The sequence below is a fragment of the Nipponia nippon genome, unplaced genomic scaffold (assembly GCF_047370975.1).
Source record: "Nipponia nippon isolate SJK-2023a ecotype South Korea unplaced genomic scaffold, ASM4737097v1 scaffold_3, whole genome shotgun sequence".
In the NCBI taxonomy this organism is placed as follows: Eukaryota; Metazoa; Chordata; class Aves; order Pelecaniformes; family Threskiornithidae; genus Nipponia; species Nipponia nippon.
Window position 1 is genome coordinate 13811788 of NW_028262347.1, and position 19308 is coordinate 13831095.

The window sequence follows — 19308 nt, forward strand, 5'->3', positions numbered from 1 at the left end:
TAAACCAACCCGTATAATTCTGAGAAGGAATTATAATTGCAATGAAATAGGCAGTAATAAAGATTTAAACAGTTGCCTACTGTCTTAATACCCATTTCTTCTTTTACACTTGTGATATTATAACTATTGCTCAAAAAAGGCAGCAGTATGAAGTAAGGGGGGGAAAAAAACATTTGGAAAGCTAGATCTGTCATGAAACAACTTAAAATTAAGGTGAAACTTCAGTAGGAGACAAAACCAAAAAGCAAATGCCACCCTTAAAGCAGCCCAAATAAATTTCATTCTGTATCACCTAGAATGATGCAGCAGCTTCCAATTCCATAGTTAACTGTTAATTTTGTAACCCTATAACCAGCTTTTGATATATAGTCAACACCCACGCAGCTCTTCTTGCTCCTGTAGCCAGAGCCCAACCACTTCCACAACTCAGAAATGTCTTTACAGGCTTCAGGTCAACTTAAACACATTCAACAGACATGGGGCATACAGAAGAGGCAATCCCTCTCTTTCCTCTGCTTATTGTATGTTCTTGCTGCTCTGCCTCTATGGCTTGAGGTGCTGTGTTCTGTAACTCAGCTGAGAGAAGCTATCAAGGAAAAAAACAAAAACTCCAAGAAACAATTCAGAAACAGAGCAGGGGAATAATTCTCTGTGCCTAACATCCGCACACCCCATGAGAACTTGGTTTTGTTCTTGTACCGCTAAGAAGTGAAAGTCCCATAACTTAGACCTACTCCTAGCACAAGAAGGCTTTGACTCCTACCATACAATTTGAATAAACATATACTTCTGAGAACACAGGGCTCCACAGATCCATGTGAAATGATTTGCAGGAGCAGGCCTCCACAAAATAATTTCAAACTTCATTACAAGATTTATTCTGCTACTTAAAAAATATTTAGCAAAGCAGAGCGATCTAGAAGAAATCATCTAATTCTGGAATATACAAATCTGTAGATTGCAGATTCCCCCCATGAAGTTTCACACAGATTTAAGAAACGTTACCAATCTCCTGATCTTTTCAGTAGGATGGGAGGGAAATCCAAGAACTTCTTTCTGCACAGTGTGTCAATACACTGCAGTTCAGATTATCCTAGAATTGCTCCTATCAACAGCTAGGTCTTGGAACAGAATTTCTCACACCACTTTTAATTATTTCTTTACTTATTTATAGTAGTTGGACTTGTATTTTTCTAAATTACAATGGTTTATTTTGTGAAACAGACAAAAATAAAATTCTATCACATAGAGCAAAAAGCTGTATCAAAGAAAGCAACTGTACATTTCAAAGACCAACAAGCATTTATTTTTATAGCATTTAAAGCTTTGAAAAATTTGTATTACCAAGTTTAAAAACATACATACATATACATGTATCACAATAAACAATCATTATATCACTATTAAAGTTTCTTGTTTCATACTTAAGACATACACAGTAGAGATACACGCTAGAATTTCACTTCATTTTCCTAGTAGAATACAGAAATATTTTTAAAGTAAAAATGAGGTAATGCTACAAACTAAATGGATAAGGAGTCAGAAGAAAAAAGTTTTACTTCTACCTTAATTCATCAGCCTGTTCCATGACCTTGAACAAAAAGCACTTCCCTGTAGTTCTTTTATCACACATTTTGCTAATCATACTTTATACTAAAGGAAGCCAATGCAAATAAAATCTGGAGTCTAATCTACAGCCAAGGAAAGAATTATTTTCTGTAGACTTACATAAATGCTTGCAAGTATCCTGCTAAAGCTAATCAATTTCAAAGCAATAATTCCAAGCCACGCAGTTCATAAATCTATAGAAAATACTTCATAATTAAATAAAATCATTTAACTAAACATATGTAAACAAAATAAAGTCAGATCATTTTACAACAGTGTCAGTGAGAATTTGTCATGGTGGCAGAAAGTCTGAGCTACAATACAAAATTCAGATTCAGGGCAGAAATATGGCTACTGGAATTTGAAGTGTTATGTTAAGTTTTCATAATAGATTCTTGACATTTTGGTGCTGCCTGACTGATTTTGTACGAAACGAATAACTGAGCACACCTTCCGAGTAAAATAAAAGCAAAACTTATATAGAAGTGCCAGAAGGAGCTGCTTGAGGGGGCTGTTTTAAACAGTTTCCAATAAAAATTTTGTCAATTTAATTTCACTTACATTTACATCATAAGTCTTCCAATTTATTTCAAAAACCATCAAAAACTCTGCAGTTAATTCAGCACAATTTAAAAGACAAGTGTTTCAAATAGTTGGATTATAGTGTAATATGGAAAACTATTAATTCTTTTCCAGTATTTGTTAATTCACAACCTCAGAAATATCAGAAATATTTTGTCACATTACAGGCTATATGGATTAGGGAAATTATGCATTCCAGCCGTAACTTTAGTAAATCACAGATCCCAAGAAATCTGAGGGGAAAAAAAAAGTTAATTACAAGATAGTCCTGTAATTCATGTCCTAAAAAACTTGCTTGCACTCAGAATCTGCATTGTCTTACTATTTTGCTGCTTTTAGAGTCTTATGAAGGCTCCACAAATTAAGTGTAGGTATATTTTTTAAATAAATTTAAGAATGGGAACATAAAAAATTACTATGATGTTGTTTCTCAGAATAAGCCACCTATGAACATGGTAACAAATGAACTATAACTTACATATTTTACTACCTATACTACTATAAATGAGATTAAAATTATTAACACTGTAGGATCACTTACCATAGTATACACAAATGCTAACATATGCAACAATACTTCTTAAGCACCTATCTCAGAAATGGGGATAAGGAGAAGTTTTGATAGGAGACCACATGAATATTTGTCAATATTTCAAGTTTTGGGGCACTGGCACCGTGAAATTCATTTTATAGCTGCTAACATCATCACACAAGAGGCACTGTTGCCTCTTATTTAAACTCCATTTCTTGTTTTAAATACAATTTCCAAATGATACAGTGATTCACAGCTGCAAGGACAGATGGCAGAACTGAAAAAGTAATATTGTATTTTAATTGGTTTTCAGCGGAAAACTTATCAGTCACTTAGCTTGTCAGGGTACTTAAATCGCTCCCAACTTTCATTAACCTTCTGTTCCATTTCTGTTGCACACGCTTCTGATACACTTATTGTTTTGGTGACTTTCACACTGTCAGATACTGACTCACTACATTGCTTTCTTCCCTTTCTAATTTTCCTCTTATATATTACATATAATTAAGAGAAGCACAAAATCAGATTACTAGAACTCAAGATTGAGCATCCCAAAAGCTGTGAATTGCCTTCTGTTTGTTAACAGATGCCCAAAAGTCCCTCTATAATCTAGGAAATATAAAATTAAGATGCACAGTCTCCCCACTGCAATGGAAAAAATAGCAGAAGCACATAGGACAATAAGCCCCCCATTTGCCAGCCATTCAGCAGCACAGCTGAGGTCTGACTAAACTATAAGCTAGAAGTTCACTGCCTCTGATGTGACAAAATAACACATGGAAGGACAACTGGAACCTGGTCAAACAGATCATCCTACCAGGCTGCACAAGCTGCACACACCTTAGCAGGTTTGGCCTTCCTTACTTGCTTCTTGATCAGAGCTCTTGATCTGCACAAGTACCAGAAAAACCAAAAGCCCAAGACAAATCACACTGCCTAAGCCAAAGGTTTCTTTGACATTTCTCAGTCCTGAACTAAATTAGATAGTCCTGGAAACCTAAATTATATACAGAGATGACAAACTAACATGTGTGCTAAATGCTGAATAAAGGCTGCAAGGAAATCCTTAAGTTCTCAGTATGCCCCCTTTATATATGTAAAAGAAATGTTAACCAAAAGACATGTGCTTGGGACTGTGTCATTCCAATATTTTCTGAAATACTGGAATGAACTTTAACAGCATAAATTGAACCAAGTAACAACAGCAGCTTCCATATGGTTAAAATAAGGCATTCAGTTGAAGCTGATCCTGTAATCCAACTCTACCTTGAAGAAGGTAAAGAACAAGCAGCCAGAAAAAGATGACCCTCGACGTCACTTGTAGCCACCAACTGTAGAAGAATGGAAAGAAAACAACTCTCACGATTCCTTTGCGGGTCAGAGATGTCCAAGGACTTTCAGGTTTTGCTTTAGCAAAAGCAGATCCTTTAAAAACAGGAAAGAAATTTCGATAGATTTCATTGTTACGGCTAATAATAACTTTAGTAGTTCAATAGCAGAGTAGTTTAGTTATTTAAAGGAGCAATTACCAAACATAATTATTTGAATAAATCTCACACTTCTACCATTTCACTATCTACTCAATCCAAAATTTGCGTAAATTGTTGGTGCCCTCCTGACTGTCATTATTGGGAACTTCTACAAAGACCTAGATTTAGGAATGTGTGAATAACAAAACATTGCCATTTCTTACTATGGCAAAACTATTTTAAAATAAATTATTAAAAATTATTCCGTTTCACTGAGGTATCAGAAACTTGATACAAAGCAACAGGAAGTCACATGAAAATTCCACAGGCTCATGCAGGCACAGCAGAGCCCTTTCCCGGCACAGCAAAGGGATCTAAAACATCAACATCTGTAAATTGCTCCAGCCACATCATTCAGGAAAATGAAATAAGGTTGAGAAGCATAGAGGAGTATCTGTCCAACTGAGGACCAGCCCCAGGAGCAGGGAAGCCACCCAAAGAACAATTTATCTTTGTCTCTGCTTCTACACCATTTTTTACCTCACTCATTCAAATGTCCTTTCTCTCTCATATTCCTCCATTTCTTTTTTTTTTTTCCTGCAAATTCCCACTTCTCTGGCAGCTAGAAAATTGTGTAACATTTACTTAATGGGGGTGTGACTTAAATTATGCCAAGGTTATTGCTCGGAAAGGGCAACTACTGCGTGCTGGTGCACCATCTCCATCTTGTTTACAAGCAGAACTGGCATTGGTGAGCTCTGTGCTAGCAGAGGTAAAATGCTGCCCGTACTGGAACTGCTTTAATGCCAACGTAGACATCCATGCAGAGCAGTCATTTAAATGCTATTCGTGTATATCACTATATTGAAGTGGTCTACTGCTGTTCCTTAATTCCTACAAACATTTAGTTTTCAGTTCTGTTTCTTTAAAGTTCAAATGTTATTTGATTTTGTTTCTTTCTCTCACATTCCCATTTTTAAAAAGTTACGTTGTTAGGTGATGTGACAAAAGCTCGCCTGCATACCTTCAGAGGAGCTCAAAAAGACAATGGCAGGAGGGGGACCCCAAGTAATAGCCTGAGGGGGTTCTTCTAGACCCATCACTGGAGCCATCAGCCCATCGAAGGCCCACCTCCACCGGCCCAGGGCAGGACAGAGGCACATGGGCAGGTGGGAATCCAAATGAAGGAAGGAACACCCTGACCAGGCCGCTCCCAGGGCTGTCCCAGCAGAGCCAGCAGCCCGGCTGTCCAGGCATGAAACCGCCACCATGAGCCATGGGGAGCAGCTCCCCAGATCACCCTTCAGATGAAAGGGGGCTGCTGCCCAGGGGCGTGGGACTCATTGTGGGATGCAGGGGGAAGGGAGTTCAGATTGCACAGGACTTACTATGGGATGTTCAGGGAAGGAACCAAGGGTGAGAGAAAGGAGGGGTTTAGGTGATCTGGGGAGGAACAAGTATGGGGAAACTGAGGGGTCAGGGGACCCCGACCGGCCCACGCACCTGAGCGGCGCAGTCTGTCCTATCTCCTTATTAAATTCCTTCAACTCTCTCCTGGGCGAGGGGCGGCCTATCCCGTGTGCAGGCATGCGTGTGGAGGGGCTGAGTGCCAGCACCGGGAGGCAGACCTCAGAGCATGAGTGGGGGGGGTCCGCATGTCCGTGGTGCCAGCAACCCAAGCGAGCGCTAGCGAAGATCAAGCCAGACTAACTGGTGAAGGGCTGAAGCGGCCTGGGAGCAAGGGGGTGAGCGGGTCTCTGGGGGCCAGCTCGGGGTGTGAGGGTGCCTGTGTATCTCTGAGGGCGAGAGCACAGCAGGGTGCTTCGGTTAATTCGAGATCTGAATTCAGAGAGCACTACCTCTGCTGAGTGGGTTCAGGAGACCGTGCTGGCTGCTGGGCTCATGGAAAAAACTACTAAATAATATTTTCCCTAGCCTTCACCAGACAGGAGGGAAATTAAATAAAGTTAAAATAAATTAAGACTAAATAAAGACTTTTTGAAAAGTCTTATATCATCTGACCTTCTGTTGCTGTTTTGTTATTTAAAACAGGCAAGAAATATTCAAGGCCTACACAATTTTTGGTTTCCAGAAATTTCAACATAACCTTTCCTCTAGATGCCAGGAGATTTGGAAGAAGTCTGAATGCATGGTAATAGGAGATTTCTGAACTAATAACTCCAAAACTTTGATCCATGACAATCCACATGTTTTTTTGGTTTTTTGGGTTGGTTTTTTTTTCCAAAATCTAAATCTATACAACAAAATTTAAATCAAGTTTTTAGGCCTTCAGTTTAATCTAGAGGTCATCTTTTAACAATATTTCCTATCTGCCTTTGTTAGAGAGGAGTTAGGTAGGGTTAGTTGTTTTTTTGGGTTTTGTTTTGGTTTTTTAATACTTACTAATACACTCTTGTTACAAGACACAGGATGGCAGTTATTTTTACATGGAGAAATTCAGCTTTTTCTAGTGCAGGACTTACCTCTTACAAGATCAACATCTATGAGGTCTGGTTTCACATGTCCTGTTTTCTTTGGTTTGTTTCTCAAACCCTGCAATAGGCAAATACTATCAAGATGCATTCATGCAGATGACAGACATTATGAAAGAAAAAAATATTGATGTGGTCAGTAATTGTATGTAACCTATATTGTTATTGAAAATTCAGACAAATATGTCAACTTCATAGATTTAAAGCACTATAAAATAAACATTCCAAGGAACAGGAGACAATAAATGCCTTTTACGCACTTCACAACCTAAACAAAACCCAACCAATTACTGACCCATTTGGTAATTTTTCAAACATAGTTAAGCGCTGAGCACTCATCTCCCATGGCTTGGGATTATGCAGACAACATATGCACAGGCTTGCAAGAATTAGTAATACATTTATATTAGGTTTTCAGAACTGTTGCAACATACTACTATTCTGAATCTCTTTTCTCCTTAGATGTCTAATTAAACTTCAAAAAATGCTTACATTGCAACTCTTTAATTCCAAACCTACATAGCAGATCATGTTGTAATGCAAGAGCCACTAATCAGCAAGTTCCACTGTCAGAAATCCAAATTACAGAAAAGTATTGAATTTTTCTTAATAGTGAATATAGATTAGTCTATTAAAGAGAGGGGAAAAAAGCCCACATAACAGGAAAGAAGTAGAAAAGAAGAAAGCTTATTTTGCCTTTTAGAAATGGTATCTTCCTTCACTGAAGAGCCAAACTGTTTTTCAAAACTTTCAATTTTGTTTTTAATGCTAAAATGTGATGCTATACTCTCAAGACTCAGAGACAGCTGTGAGTTTATTCTGATCCCTTTAGATCAGTCTCCTGGTCACACCAGCCAATAATGATTCCAGAGAGTACAATTCATACAGAGTAAAATATAATATTTCAAAAAATATTGCGGGTACAAATGGAATTATGATGGAAGTGGTGAAGGATCTGGAGAACAAGTCTTACAAGGAGTGGCTGAGGGAGCTGAGGTTGTTTAGTTTGGAGAAAAGGAGGCTGAGGGGAGACCTTATCGCTCTACAACCACCTGAAAGGAGGTTGTAGCCAGGTGGGGGTCGGTCTCTTCTCCCAAGTAACAAGTGAGAGGATGAGAGGAAACGGCCTCAAGTTGTGCTAGGGGAGGTTTAGATTGGATATTAGGAAAAATTTCTTCACAGAGAGAGTGGTTAGGCACGGGAACAGACTGCCCAGGGAACTGGTGCAATCACAGTCCCTGGAAGTGTTCAAAAAAATGGGTGGATGTGGTGCTTAGGGACATGGTTTAGAGGTGGACCAGGCAGTTAGGTTAACAGTTGGACTTGATGATCTCAGAGGTCCTTTTCAACCTTAATGATTCTATGATTCTATGAACTGTAGATTTCCATCATTGTCATACTTCATTCATGTGTAAACATTTATTACTTAAATGTAAACATTAAATTCAGATGAAAACATAAAAATGAAATTATTATCAATAAGAGAAAGATCAATGAAATCTGTTCATGTTAATCTTCATAAGAACAATATCAAGCAAATTGTTCAAATACGTAGAGTGCAGCTCATAATATTTCTCACATTGAAATTCAACCGTATTTATTTTTCATGCTGAAAAAAATATTAAAAAATCCAAACTGTTCACAATGAACTAGATATATAGTCATCACCTGATGCGTTTATTAGAAAACTGAGAGTTTGCTTGAAACAAAAAAAAATTAATACACAGAACTGAAACATGGATAGGACAAAATGTGCTCTGAGGATGACAAATACAGAAAACCAGTTGTATTGTAGACTTAAGCACTGCATAGGGCTTAACGTGCAAGTTTTTCACAGAACAGCAGTCTTAAAACTGCAGTAATTTTATGTGGAATGAGAAAACAAGCCCATAATTAGAATTGGAAATTCTTATAGTTCTAGAACCAGCTACAGATTCTTGTGATATCTTGCATAAGTGAGCCACTCTATTTCATAAAAAGATCTAAAGCTTAAAATAAAATGCTGAATGATATAATAATTTCCAAATGTGTTACTGCTTATGGGCCACAAGACTTTTCTTGAAAGTCTAAATAAAGATGTATGTGTATCTTAGAAAAAATAACCCCCTGGAAACACACGCACAATCCTAGGAAAAATTTACCGCTGTGGCTAAAATTATATTTTCAATTTAAAGAAAGAATTCTGCAAAAATTAAGTCAACAGTATAACTTGATACATCTTTCAGAGGAAAAGAAGTGGTGACACATTCTTTAAAAATTCTATTGGTCAAATCTCAAATGTTTTCAGTGTCCACGGATTACACTGAATTGGTTCTTCAACTTTTTGCTACATGCAGCGAAAGAATTCCATTTATTAAGATGCAACTTCTCCACTCTCTTAATGCATCACAAATATCTGTAATATATGTGGAAAACAGCAGTGTTTCAAACTAGGATTAATTAAAGAAAATATTCATATTGTTTCATACTATTCAGGCCCATCCAGTTAGTTCATATAACTTCTATTCTGCACCAAACACATTTCAGCTAATTGCGAAAATAAAGTTTAAATAAAAACGCTTAAAATAGTTGCTGTTTTTATAAAAATTCTTTTGCACAAATTTTAAAATTAATCTTACTAGATTCCATTATAGTTCTAACCAAACTATAAATCTATAGTATCAGAAACAGATTTTCTACTAAAAAATAATTTTTTAGATTTTTAGTAAAGTTCATTTATAAACAGCACTGTAGTAGCTTTGAGATTAAAGCGCTAACGTGCAATACTTGAACTTAGTATTCTGTTTCAGTGTTACCATTATTACACTAAACTCAGTCAATACAAATTCATATAGACACCATCATTAATTTGTTAGCTATTGGATGATTCAGCCAAATGAGATGCATTTCGAATAAGCATGAGGCATTATTTGCAATAAATTATTTGAATAATGTCCTATTACACAGTAGTTACAAGAACTTCTGTCATAATGGTGACTGGTTTTCATTAATGTGGAAAGGACCCTGAAAACAAGTACCACGCTAGGGGCTCAGTTTGAAATTAGTTGTACTGATTGCCAAACACATTTCTGAAAGCGCTCTCTCCGCACACTTCAGACAAAAGGCACCACAAGACACAATTTTCCCCGCAAGAGACTCCTGCTTGTATGAACAGCACTTATCCCCGCCGTAGCTGGTGCTGTGCGCAGAAGCGTGGTGCCTTTAAGATCCACCAGGCACCTCCAAGCAACCCGACACAACGGGGCCTCTTCTGGGCTGGGCGTGCGGCTGGAGGGGCTCGCTGTGCCATCAGCCAGAGGCTGAAGAGTTAATTTGTAGATTTTTTTAGAGAAATCAGGAAACTCTGTAGTGCAGGTCAGTGACAGTTTCCATGTAATGCAAACAAGTCCCCCTAGCACATTTTGTTTAGCTATTTAAGTACTGGGGAGGGAAAAAAAAAAACCACCCACAGGGAAACTGAAGCAATGTACATTTTGCTAATGTTAAGAATTCGCAATACCTTGAAACTCATGCAGTAACAGCATACTTCTTGTGTGCAGTATTTGAAGAAAAAAAGGTTAATTGCAAGAAAATGTTAATTAAATTAACTTAAACATCATGGAGTATGACATAATATACAATCCATAAAACTATTACGTATAGGATTGATGTCTTTTTCTCCAAAACAATCTAGCAATGTGGCAGACATTGATGGCACTGTTAGTTAAACCACAATGCAAAGAACACTGTTAAACTGCTTGTTCAGAGAAACAAAGCCTGAAGTACTTACCAGTCTAATAAACTGTACAAAACAATGACAGCATCATAAAGGAGGAAAAGTAAACTGCAGGTATAAGGTAACTAACTGAAAGTAAAGAGAGCTCAGATAACTGACATTAGAATTCATCACAAAGAAAAGTGAAAGACAGAGGTATTAAAACAACTAAACCCTGGCTTAAGATAACTGAAAAGAAAAAAAAAATGTACTGACATACAGAAAGATGCAGCACTTTAAATGCTGCAGAGTTATTAATTATGTAAAATAAATAGAGCATAATATGCCGGTTATGTTTGGTTACACTCCAGAAGTCTGGTTTTATTTTACCAGTATTAAATACCACCACATACACTGTAAATTACATCAGTGTACACAACGACAGACAGCACTGCTGATAACTGGCAAAACAAAAAACCAAACAAACATTGAAATGCTATAGAATGCTATAGTATTATTACCTTTATTTCTCTTTGCTCTACTGATTTTTCCCATATTTGTTGATCATATGCCCCAATCTAAAAAGAACACACAAAAAAACTACATTAGCTTTTAAAAGACATTGATCAAACAAAATCAATCAGTCTTCAACAAGACAAGCATGAAGACAGCAGGTTATTTCCTTGGGGAGACTGATTTACAAAGACATCTTTATCTTCTCCATTCCATCTTGGCTGGACTGGATCTAGCTAACCTGTAAATGAGTTGTGATAGAGGGGAGAGGCAAGCAGATAGCCTCATCACATGCCTTGTGCAAGTCAGAGGACAGGGAACACCAGGCTGCCTCCCACCTCAGGTCAGGATTCCAGTCTCCATACTGACAGAGAGCAGACCTACGGCAGCAACACTGACACAGTCTTTCAGTTAACTTTAGAGAAAATACCGTGCACATCTAGTTGAACTCATACCTTCAAATAATTTACTATTTTTTAAACCATCTCCCTCTATATTTCCCGTTCCGTTACACCCACTTTTACAGCTACATTGCCTTTAGCTTTATCTCTTAAGATTGCACAGCAACAAAATATATGGTCAGGCTGGTAATGAACTAGATTACAGGCCACGGAAAACTCAAAGAATATCAGGAAACAGCACTTTTCCCACAGAGGCACTGATGAAATAATGTTCCTAGTAGACCTATTCCCAAATTTGTTCACTCTCATTAAGCTGTTAGTCTATTTATTCATGAAACTCCTCCAAAGATCTTAGTTTTATCTATATGTGAGCAAGTTTTTAGTTAAAAAATTGGAACAAAAAATTGTTTTCTCCCAGGCTCTAACCTCACCACAGCATTGTGGAAAACTTCGTGTATTTATAAGAGCAGAACCATAGAAAGACTAAATGTTGATCCTACAAGCACTTATCAAAATCCTAGCACTAAGATCAATTTTGATGAGTTCTGCCATTTTAAATAACCGTCAATACAGGTAGCTATAGTTAATTTAAGAAATGCCTGTGCACTTGTTTATACAAGAAAGCCACTCCATGACTGTCAGATATTTTGAAGAAGGGCAACCTTAAACTTCAGGCAATTCACACGTAAGATAGTGACAAGAACAAGTCAATCTAGGAGACAATATACCCCAGTTCTGTAAGAAGTTATCAAAGATCATCAGATTGCTTTGAACTCCGCACAAATAGTATTTCTAGACAATATTCAGTAATGATCTCTTTTACTATGTCAGTTTTGAAACCTTTCCATCCCAGCAGTTCTACCTAGACATATACACGCGTGTAGACACACACGTGCACGCACACTGCTAGATACCTGGAGTTTGATTCATACCACAAACTCTGAGCAGCTAAGCACAAGACCACTTTCAGGTCACGAGGGAGAGACAGACGCACTTCCCGAGATTCGGAGTCCCTGTCCTGACTGTGCAGAGAGCTGACAGGAGCAGCTTAGTCCCGACACCTGGCAGAGAGGCAAGAGGAACCCCCGTCACTTGAGCGAGCCTGCTGAATTTTAATCTTACTGCAAGAGTATGACCGCACGTTACACTTCGCAAACTGCAACAGACATAAAAGGCCCGAGCACGAGTGCGTACACCTTAAACCAGAAAACATTGTTCTGATTTGTCTTTTACTATTTCGGTCTTCAGTGTTAAATTAGAGGGCATTTTTTTTTTTTTTTTAAAAAGGTCATTCTTGGTTAAAAAGGAACTTTTAATCAAGGATCCAACATAAATGCAAAAAGATATCCAGGGAAGCCAATAGGCGAACTCACTCATAAACAAAAAAGTCTAGAGGCATCTTCTGTGCCTCTAAACCTGACCCATCAGGGGAAAAAAAAGAAAAAAAAAAATCTAATTTATAGCAGTAAAATCCAAAGCATATCTAAAATTGCAAGTGAGAAAAGTGAATTAAATTACTGAATTACCCATTCTCAAATTTAAATAATATTTCCTATTCACAAGACCAAAGCACCCAAACTATTTCTATAGTTTGCTACATTAAAACTCTGAAAAAAAAAAATTTACTGGCTTTTTGGTAATAATAATAAATACTTTGTATGTCTCATTTGGAAAAAAAAATGTAGACTGTGGAAAATAATTAAGGAGTCAGGCACTGTGCTGGGCAGAATTAAGCAATTGCTACAATTGAAGTAATTAAACCAAAGGAAGTTTAAGAGCTAACTCCACCTGGATAACAGCCAGCAATTAAAAAGTCAGTATCTTGAATAACCACTCCACCCAGACATTTATATCTAATTGTTCTGGCTTTTTCTCTAAATACATTTTAAATGAAATTTCAGGCCTTCCTGTTTTTCATGAAGTTTACTGCGAAGAGCCCCGAGTGAGCTTTTTGTGTTGGATAATATTGTCTTCCCCCTCGTCACTTCCAAAAAAGATTTCTTTCTACAAAGACAGAAAAGGGTATGTAAGTCTGTCTCCCTCTCGATTATGCAAGGAATAAATGCAGAAGGAAGCCTTTGTGCCAATAAAGCTGTAAAGCAAACTCTGTATTCCTAATTCCATTCATAGCTGAAACTGGTGTAGAGTTGAAAAAGTCTTTAAGAGAGCATTCTTCTTTTGGACAAAAACCAGACCGTTTGTTAAAGGAATTCTGGGAAACACAGGTCCCAGAAGACATCTGAGGCAAGGCAGTTGACCGATTTAAAATTTGACTTAATTATATTTTCCTACAAACATGTCTTCTCCCTCAAGGCTAGGTAGCAGCTTCTGTCTCCACAAAAAGACAAGAAGTAGGGATTTTGCCATTCACATTCTTCTTTTAACACTGCCCCATAAAGCTGTTCTTCCAGCAGGCGGTAAAACGAGAGAGCCAAAACAACTTTAAGGGAGATGGTCTTTTACAACTGTTTTATTAGACTAGTGGATCTGGCCAATCATTTCTGATCAACTTGAATTATTAAAATCTGAGCACGGGGCTATGAAGTAAAGGCATACTGTTGCAAACTGAAAAGAGTTAAAGGGATAATTACAGACAGCAACTATCATTACAATCTCTCACAATTTTTTTAATTTTTTTAATCTACCTAATTTCACCTCCTTGTGTTTTAAGAAAGTTTTAGAAGTCCTTTAGGGAGCAGGCGTACGTGCTCAGCACATCAAATTTAGACATGATAATTCCCCTTCTCTCCATCTGCATAAGCATCCCTCTATACTTCTCTTGCAAGTGTATCAGAAGGAAACACATGAAAACAAAGGCATCGTTATAAAGTAGTATACTGGCAACTTCCTTTCCCACATTAAACAAAAACGGGTAGAACTAGTGTTCCTGAAACAAGGCAAGTAAAAAACATAGGCATTCATTTTTTTTCTTCTCTACCTTATGTCAGGAAAACACATTTACAGTTCGTGAAACATATCTTGCAGAATTCATTGAAAAGTGTTTTTCATTGACAACAAGTTAAATTATAACATGTAATGATTACCAGAGATGCTAGACACCTGTACGAATTAAATTCAAGAATGTAATTCCTGAATGAATTCAAGAATGTAAGTTAATACTAGCAAACCTTCCCAGTTTTAAATTATTGAGGGCACCAGTCAATTCCATCTTCAAAGAGTTTTGATTTACAAGTATTTGCATCTAAATTATGTTTCGTGTTAAATCTATTAAGTTGTCAAATGTTTCCATGTAGGCTCTACCTCTTGGCTACTCATGCAATTCTTTAAAATTGTACATACCTGCAGGAGACCAAAAAGAAGTCTAGCATCTAGCAATGCCAAAGAAATTAAGCTCTAAAGGCAAATAAAATGAAGGAATAACCTTCTAGAGATAAGATCATTCAAGCTTCCAACCTGAAGCATTTAAATATACACAAGACTTGATCAAAGCAAGCTTTCCCTCAATATGCAACTGTCCCCAGGGCTCCTCCACTGGTGTTCGAGCTTTCTGTGCCTGGAACTGTTAGGCCAACACAAAGACCCCAATCAGCTCAAATACCTATAGACTCCTGCACCCACCACCTCTACCTGGAGTCACATCCATTATAGCTGCAAGTTCTGCAGTATCCTTCAAAGAATTAAAGTACAAAATACAAGGGTCCAAAAATCGTCCAATTTTTAAGTATACGAAAAAAAGTAATGCTTTTCAAATCTGTTCAAGACTTAGTGCAAGACTGTTTGTATAATAGCTTGTCACTGATATTTTCAATCCATCAGTCTAGTCTACAACTGGCAATAGACTTTTTTTTTTTAGCAAACTACACAAAACAATATCCCAATTTTAATCTGATTTACCAAAGAAATTTATTCTAATTTAATTTATAAAATATCTAATCAAAAAGAATCCGAAATTTGCATTCTATAGCATTTATTTATTTATTAAGATTTGGCAGGAAATAAATTAACAAAAAAAATCTCCCTTGACCTTTTTTAAATTATGTATTAATTCAAGTTAGATAATGAGCCTATCTTCTCATTTCTAAATGTAACTTTCATCACCAAGCATCAACAGCAACACAACCCTGTTGTAGGAAACTTGTCAGTAATATGTTACAGATATTAAAAAAAACTGTGGCATAACCTACCTGTAGCAGAACTAGATAAACTAGCAGATGTTATTTTATACACATTTAGTTTAAATCATGCATCCCAGGCTTCCTCAATGCCAACATTCTATCCAGTCTATCCAAATAAATACCTCTAAAGTGTTTAGTTCTCAAGACACCTCAACACACACCGAGTAAAGAAGATGAAAGGAATTCTGTTCCTTTATGTACTTGCAGAATTAACAACTATTCTTTGAGCAGCTATTAAAATTTTCAGCTTATAAGGCATTACATGCAAAGACTGGAAATCTGCCAGTCTTCTTTCACAATGGAAAAGTGGGGGTTTAGCATCCTAAATTAACTAAGCGTAATAAACTTCCAAATACATTTTCTAGGGGGAAAAAAAAAGTTTCCTCACAGGTAATTAATTGTCCAAAAAAATTATTAACTTGTATGTGACTTGGCATGGGATATTAAGCTATATAATTACACATTTGACAAAACCAAACTAAACTCACCTGATAAAGCTAGCTCTTTACTGAAAGATTAAGCAAATTTGAGATCCTTTTTAACTGCAGACTCCTCATAACATTTTCTGGTTTTAAGAGATGTGCACCTCGTGAAATTACCTAAAATAATTGCACTTACTCCTTCCCAATCAAATATCTCAGAAAGCATTTGATCACATTTTTTTATATATCTAAAATCTGTTTAGCACCTGTACAGTTTGGTTTTATAACATTAATAGCAATTAGCCTAAGTAAAAAGTTAAGCTATTGAAAACAGCCAATTTTTACTTCAAATAAAGCCCAGCGCGAAGGGTTTCTGCACTGCATAATATTTCTTCCCAGTGTCTTTCTCGTAACAAGCCATATGTGCATCAAGATTGAATTTGAGCTTTGTGAATGACACTGATATTCACTTTAAGCTAATGTAGGGATGGTATCAACCTGTAGCCCAATACTCACAAGGCCTTCTGATTCTAATGGAAACGATCAATATTTCAGGAGACATTTATAATTTATAACCAAGCAGACTAGCAAAGATAATCCTAAGAATACATAGTATTTCCCGCTGGATCTTAAAACTTTAATGTTTATCAATAATGAAACCTGCATACTAAGCTTTGCTCTTTAAAACCTCTAAACACTTTTACAAGCAACATCACAATAGTATTACAAACCTAAAAGATACAAGATACAGAGCTTGGTAAATAAAAAACAAAGTTGCTTTCTTGGACTGTCTACCAAGGAAATTAATAGTTTAACACCTTTTTAAAATATTTAGCGTTAAAATATTAGCTAATATGCTTTATTAACTATTACAATCCAACATTCTTCAAAAAACTGTATTATTTTATGTATGAATTTTAATATTAAGATATCGCTATATGATTCCTATACATGTAATATTAATTTTAAAAATATCTTTTAAAATGCTTCATATTTAGTTTTTGTTTAAGTATACAGTTTCAGATATTAGACAAATCATTTCTCATTTTCTCAAAACTCAGAACAGGATTATTAAAAGTTATTTTAAATCCCATTTTATTTCTTACATGAACTGACCCCCTTTGCAGCAAAGGCAATAATCTAGTAGCTCAGCAGTATAACAATCTCTGTTGGAGTAGGACGATTTTTTTTCAGGATGTTTTTCATTTTCAAGGGTGGTGAGGTTTTTTCAATTTTGTTTTTGGTGGGTATGTGGACAGGACAAGCTAAGCTAAGACAAACTTAGCTAATAAACCACAGATAGAAATCAGTATATAATAGTTGTACACTGTCTGCTAATAGCGAAGAGTTTCGTAACTTTTAGTCAAATGGAGAAGGACAATGAAGGGATTAAAGCTGTATATCCTCGGGTGCAGAGCTTTGGATTTATGACTGCCTAATTGTTACCTCTGATTACTAAAAAATTCTGGGATTCCCCTCCCTTCTCCCTGTTCAGCCCCAGAGGGAGAGATGAAACCAACTATTTAGAGTAAAATGAAGCAATTCAAAACTTTAAGAATTATTTATTCTTAACTGTTTGAATTGTCAACTAATGACCTGCTTAAATTCTGGCAATAACTGCAACAGCACTGGACTTACAGCCATTTCACTGAACAGTAATTTTATCAAAGCTTACTTCAAAGATACCGTCCCTTTCAGAGTACAATACTGCATAATTAAATATTTATCAACTACGTATTAGTAGTTTTTCTGTATCATTCTTTACAGATTAATTCTTGGTAACATCAGTCAGCACTACTTATTGCCGTGAGTAATGATTTACAGATTTTAGCATACCTTTACTAAAAGCACGAAACATCTTTTTTCATCGCACAATTAAACAGAAAGGAGAATTATATACATAAGAATAGTTAGACACAGTTTGCAGGTTAAACTAAATGAGAGTACAGGAATAACCAACACCTACTCTAAGCCATTTCCTAGTGACACGAACTGGACACTAGGGGTAACTTCAAGTACCATTTCTTTGGTTTGAGTGGACTACAGAGCAAAACCTAAAAAGAAGCACAAACTGAATGAGATTCCATCTCTGTCATTAATCACAATTAAGCACAATCCCTTATGATAACGTTTACCCATCTTCAAATTTCACACTCAAGCCATCACAGAATCACACAGGTTGGAACCTCTGTGGGTCATCTAACCCAACCTCCCGAGCAAAGCAGGGCCGGTTACAGCAGGTCGCTCAAGGACTTATCCAGCAGAGATCCAAACATCTCTGAAGATCAGACATTTCACAGCCTCTCTGGGGTCCTGTCTCAATGCTTGGCAAACCTCATGTTAAACATTTTCATCCTTATATCTAATCAGAATTTCCCACACTTCAACTTGTGTTTACCGCCTCTCGTGCAATGCTTGTGCACCCCTGAGAAGAGCCTGGCTCCATCCCCGCCACGCCTCCACAGCAGTAGCTGTGATAGCAGTGAGCTCTGCCCTTTGCCCTCTCTTCTCCAGACTGAGCAAACCAAGATCTCTGACTCTTTGTACATCATCACATGCTTCAGCCCCATAACAATCTTGGTGGCCCTCCGCTGGGCTTGCCAAGGCATGCCAACGCCTTTCTTGTGCCAGACAGCCCAAAGCCGGACACAGCACCCTGGATGCTGTCTCACATGAGCCGAACAGAGGGGAATAATCCCTTCCCCTGACCCACTGGCTACACTGTTGGACAGCCCAGTTACTCTCCAAATGTTAAGAATTTAAGACCTTTGCAACACTTTTTTTTTTTTCCCTTAATGATTATATACTTGCACAAAACAAAGCAGCCTCAAGGCATAACTGGGAAAAGAAAACCACTCTGACAGCCTCATTATTCAGTATAATTCCCTGAAGACCACTGAAAATCCAGCAATTCTACCAGCATTGTAACTAGGATTTTAAAACAGCGCTGCCCTTACGCCCCTGATCTTCTCCACTTCCCATGGCATGCTTTCCTTGTGCCAGCGCATTCATCTGGGTGGCTGAAAGATCAATCAGATCACTCGGGAAGAGAAAAGAAAATGGTAGGTTATAGTTTCACAAGGCATAATGAAACAATTCAAGAATCAGAGAATCCCTCCTCAAGACAGGGATTTCAGCTCTTCGCTCTCCCCCCGCCATTAGATAGGTTCAGCTCCTTATAGATTTGCAGTCTTAGTTTGAACTAGATTAGTCCCCTGATCAAATTCACCAGATAAGCGCATGAAAGTCTGCGGGAAGGCAAAGCAGGCACGGGAGCCAACAGGCAGGCGAAATGCAAGCCTGCGTCGCTCAGCCACAGCGCCAATTTTTGAGTGATCTTTTGCACAAGACTCAGAAACTTGAGTTTTGTCTCAGCAAAACAAGGTGCCGAAGGCAATCCCCACCATTTGGTCAGATGACAACTGACAGCACTATTTGGAAGGAAACTCTTCTAAATAT

General features: G+C 37.2%; 1 protein-coding gene across 3 annotated transcripts in view; it reads right to left on the reverse strand.

Moving 5' to 3' along the window:
* The window catches only part of PHTF2 (putative homeodomain transcription factor 2), a 70693-nt gene that overhangs the window by 30743 nt on the left and 20642 nt on the right, over positions 1 to 19308 (reverse strand). For all 3 annotated transcript variants that reach the window (XM_087767946.1, XM_087767944.1, XM_087767945.1), the window contains exons 3-5: positions 10899 to 10955; positions 6675 to 6744; positions 3989 to 4147 (exon numbers count right to left, since the gene is read on the reverse strand). In XM_087767946.1, coding sequence (XP_087624072.1) covers positions 3989 to 4147; positions 6675 to 6744; positions 10899 to 10955 — 286 coding nt within the window. The remainder of the gene's footprint in view (positions 1 to 3988; positions 4148 to 6674; positions 6745 to 10898; positions 10956 to 19308) is intronic.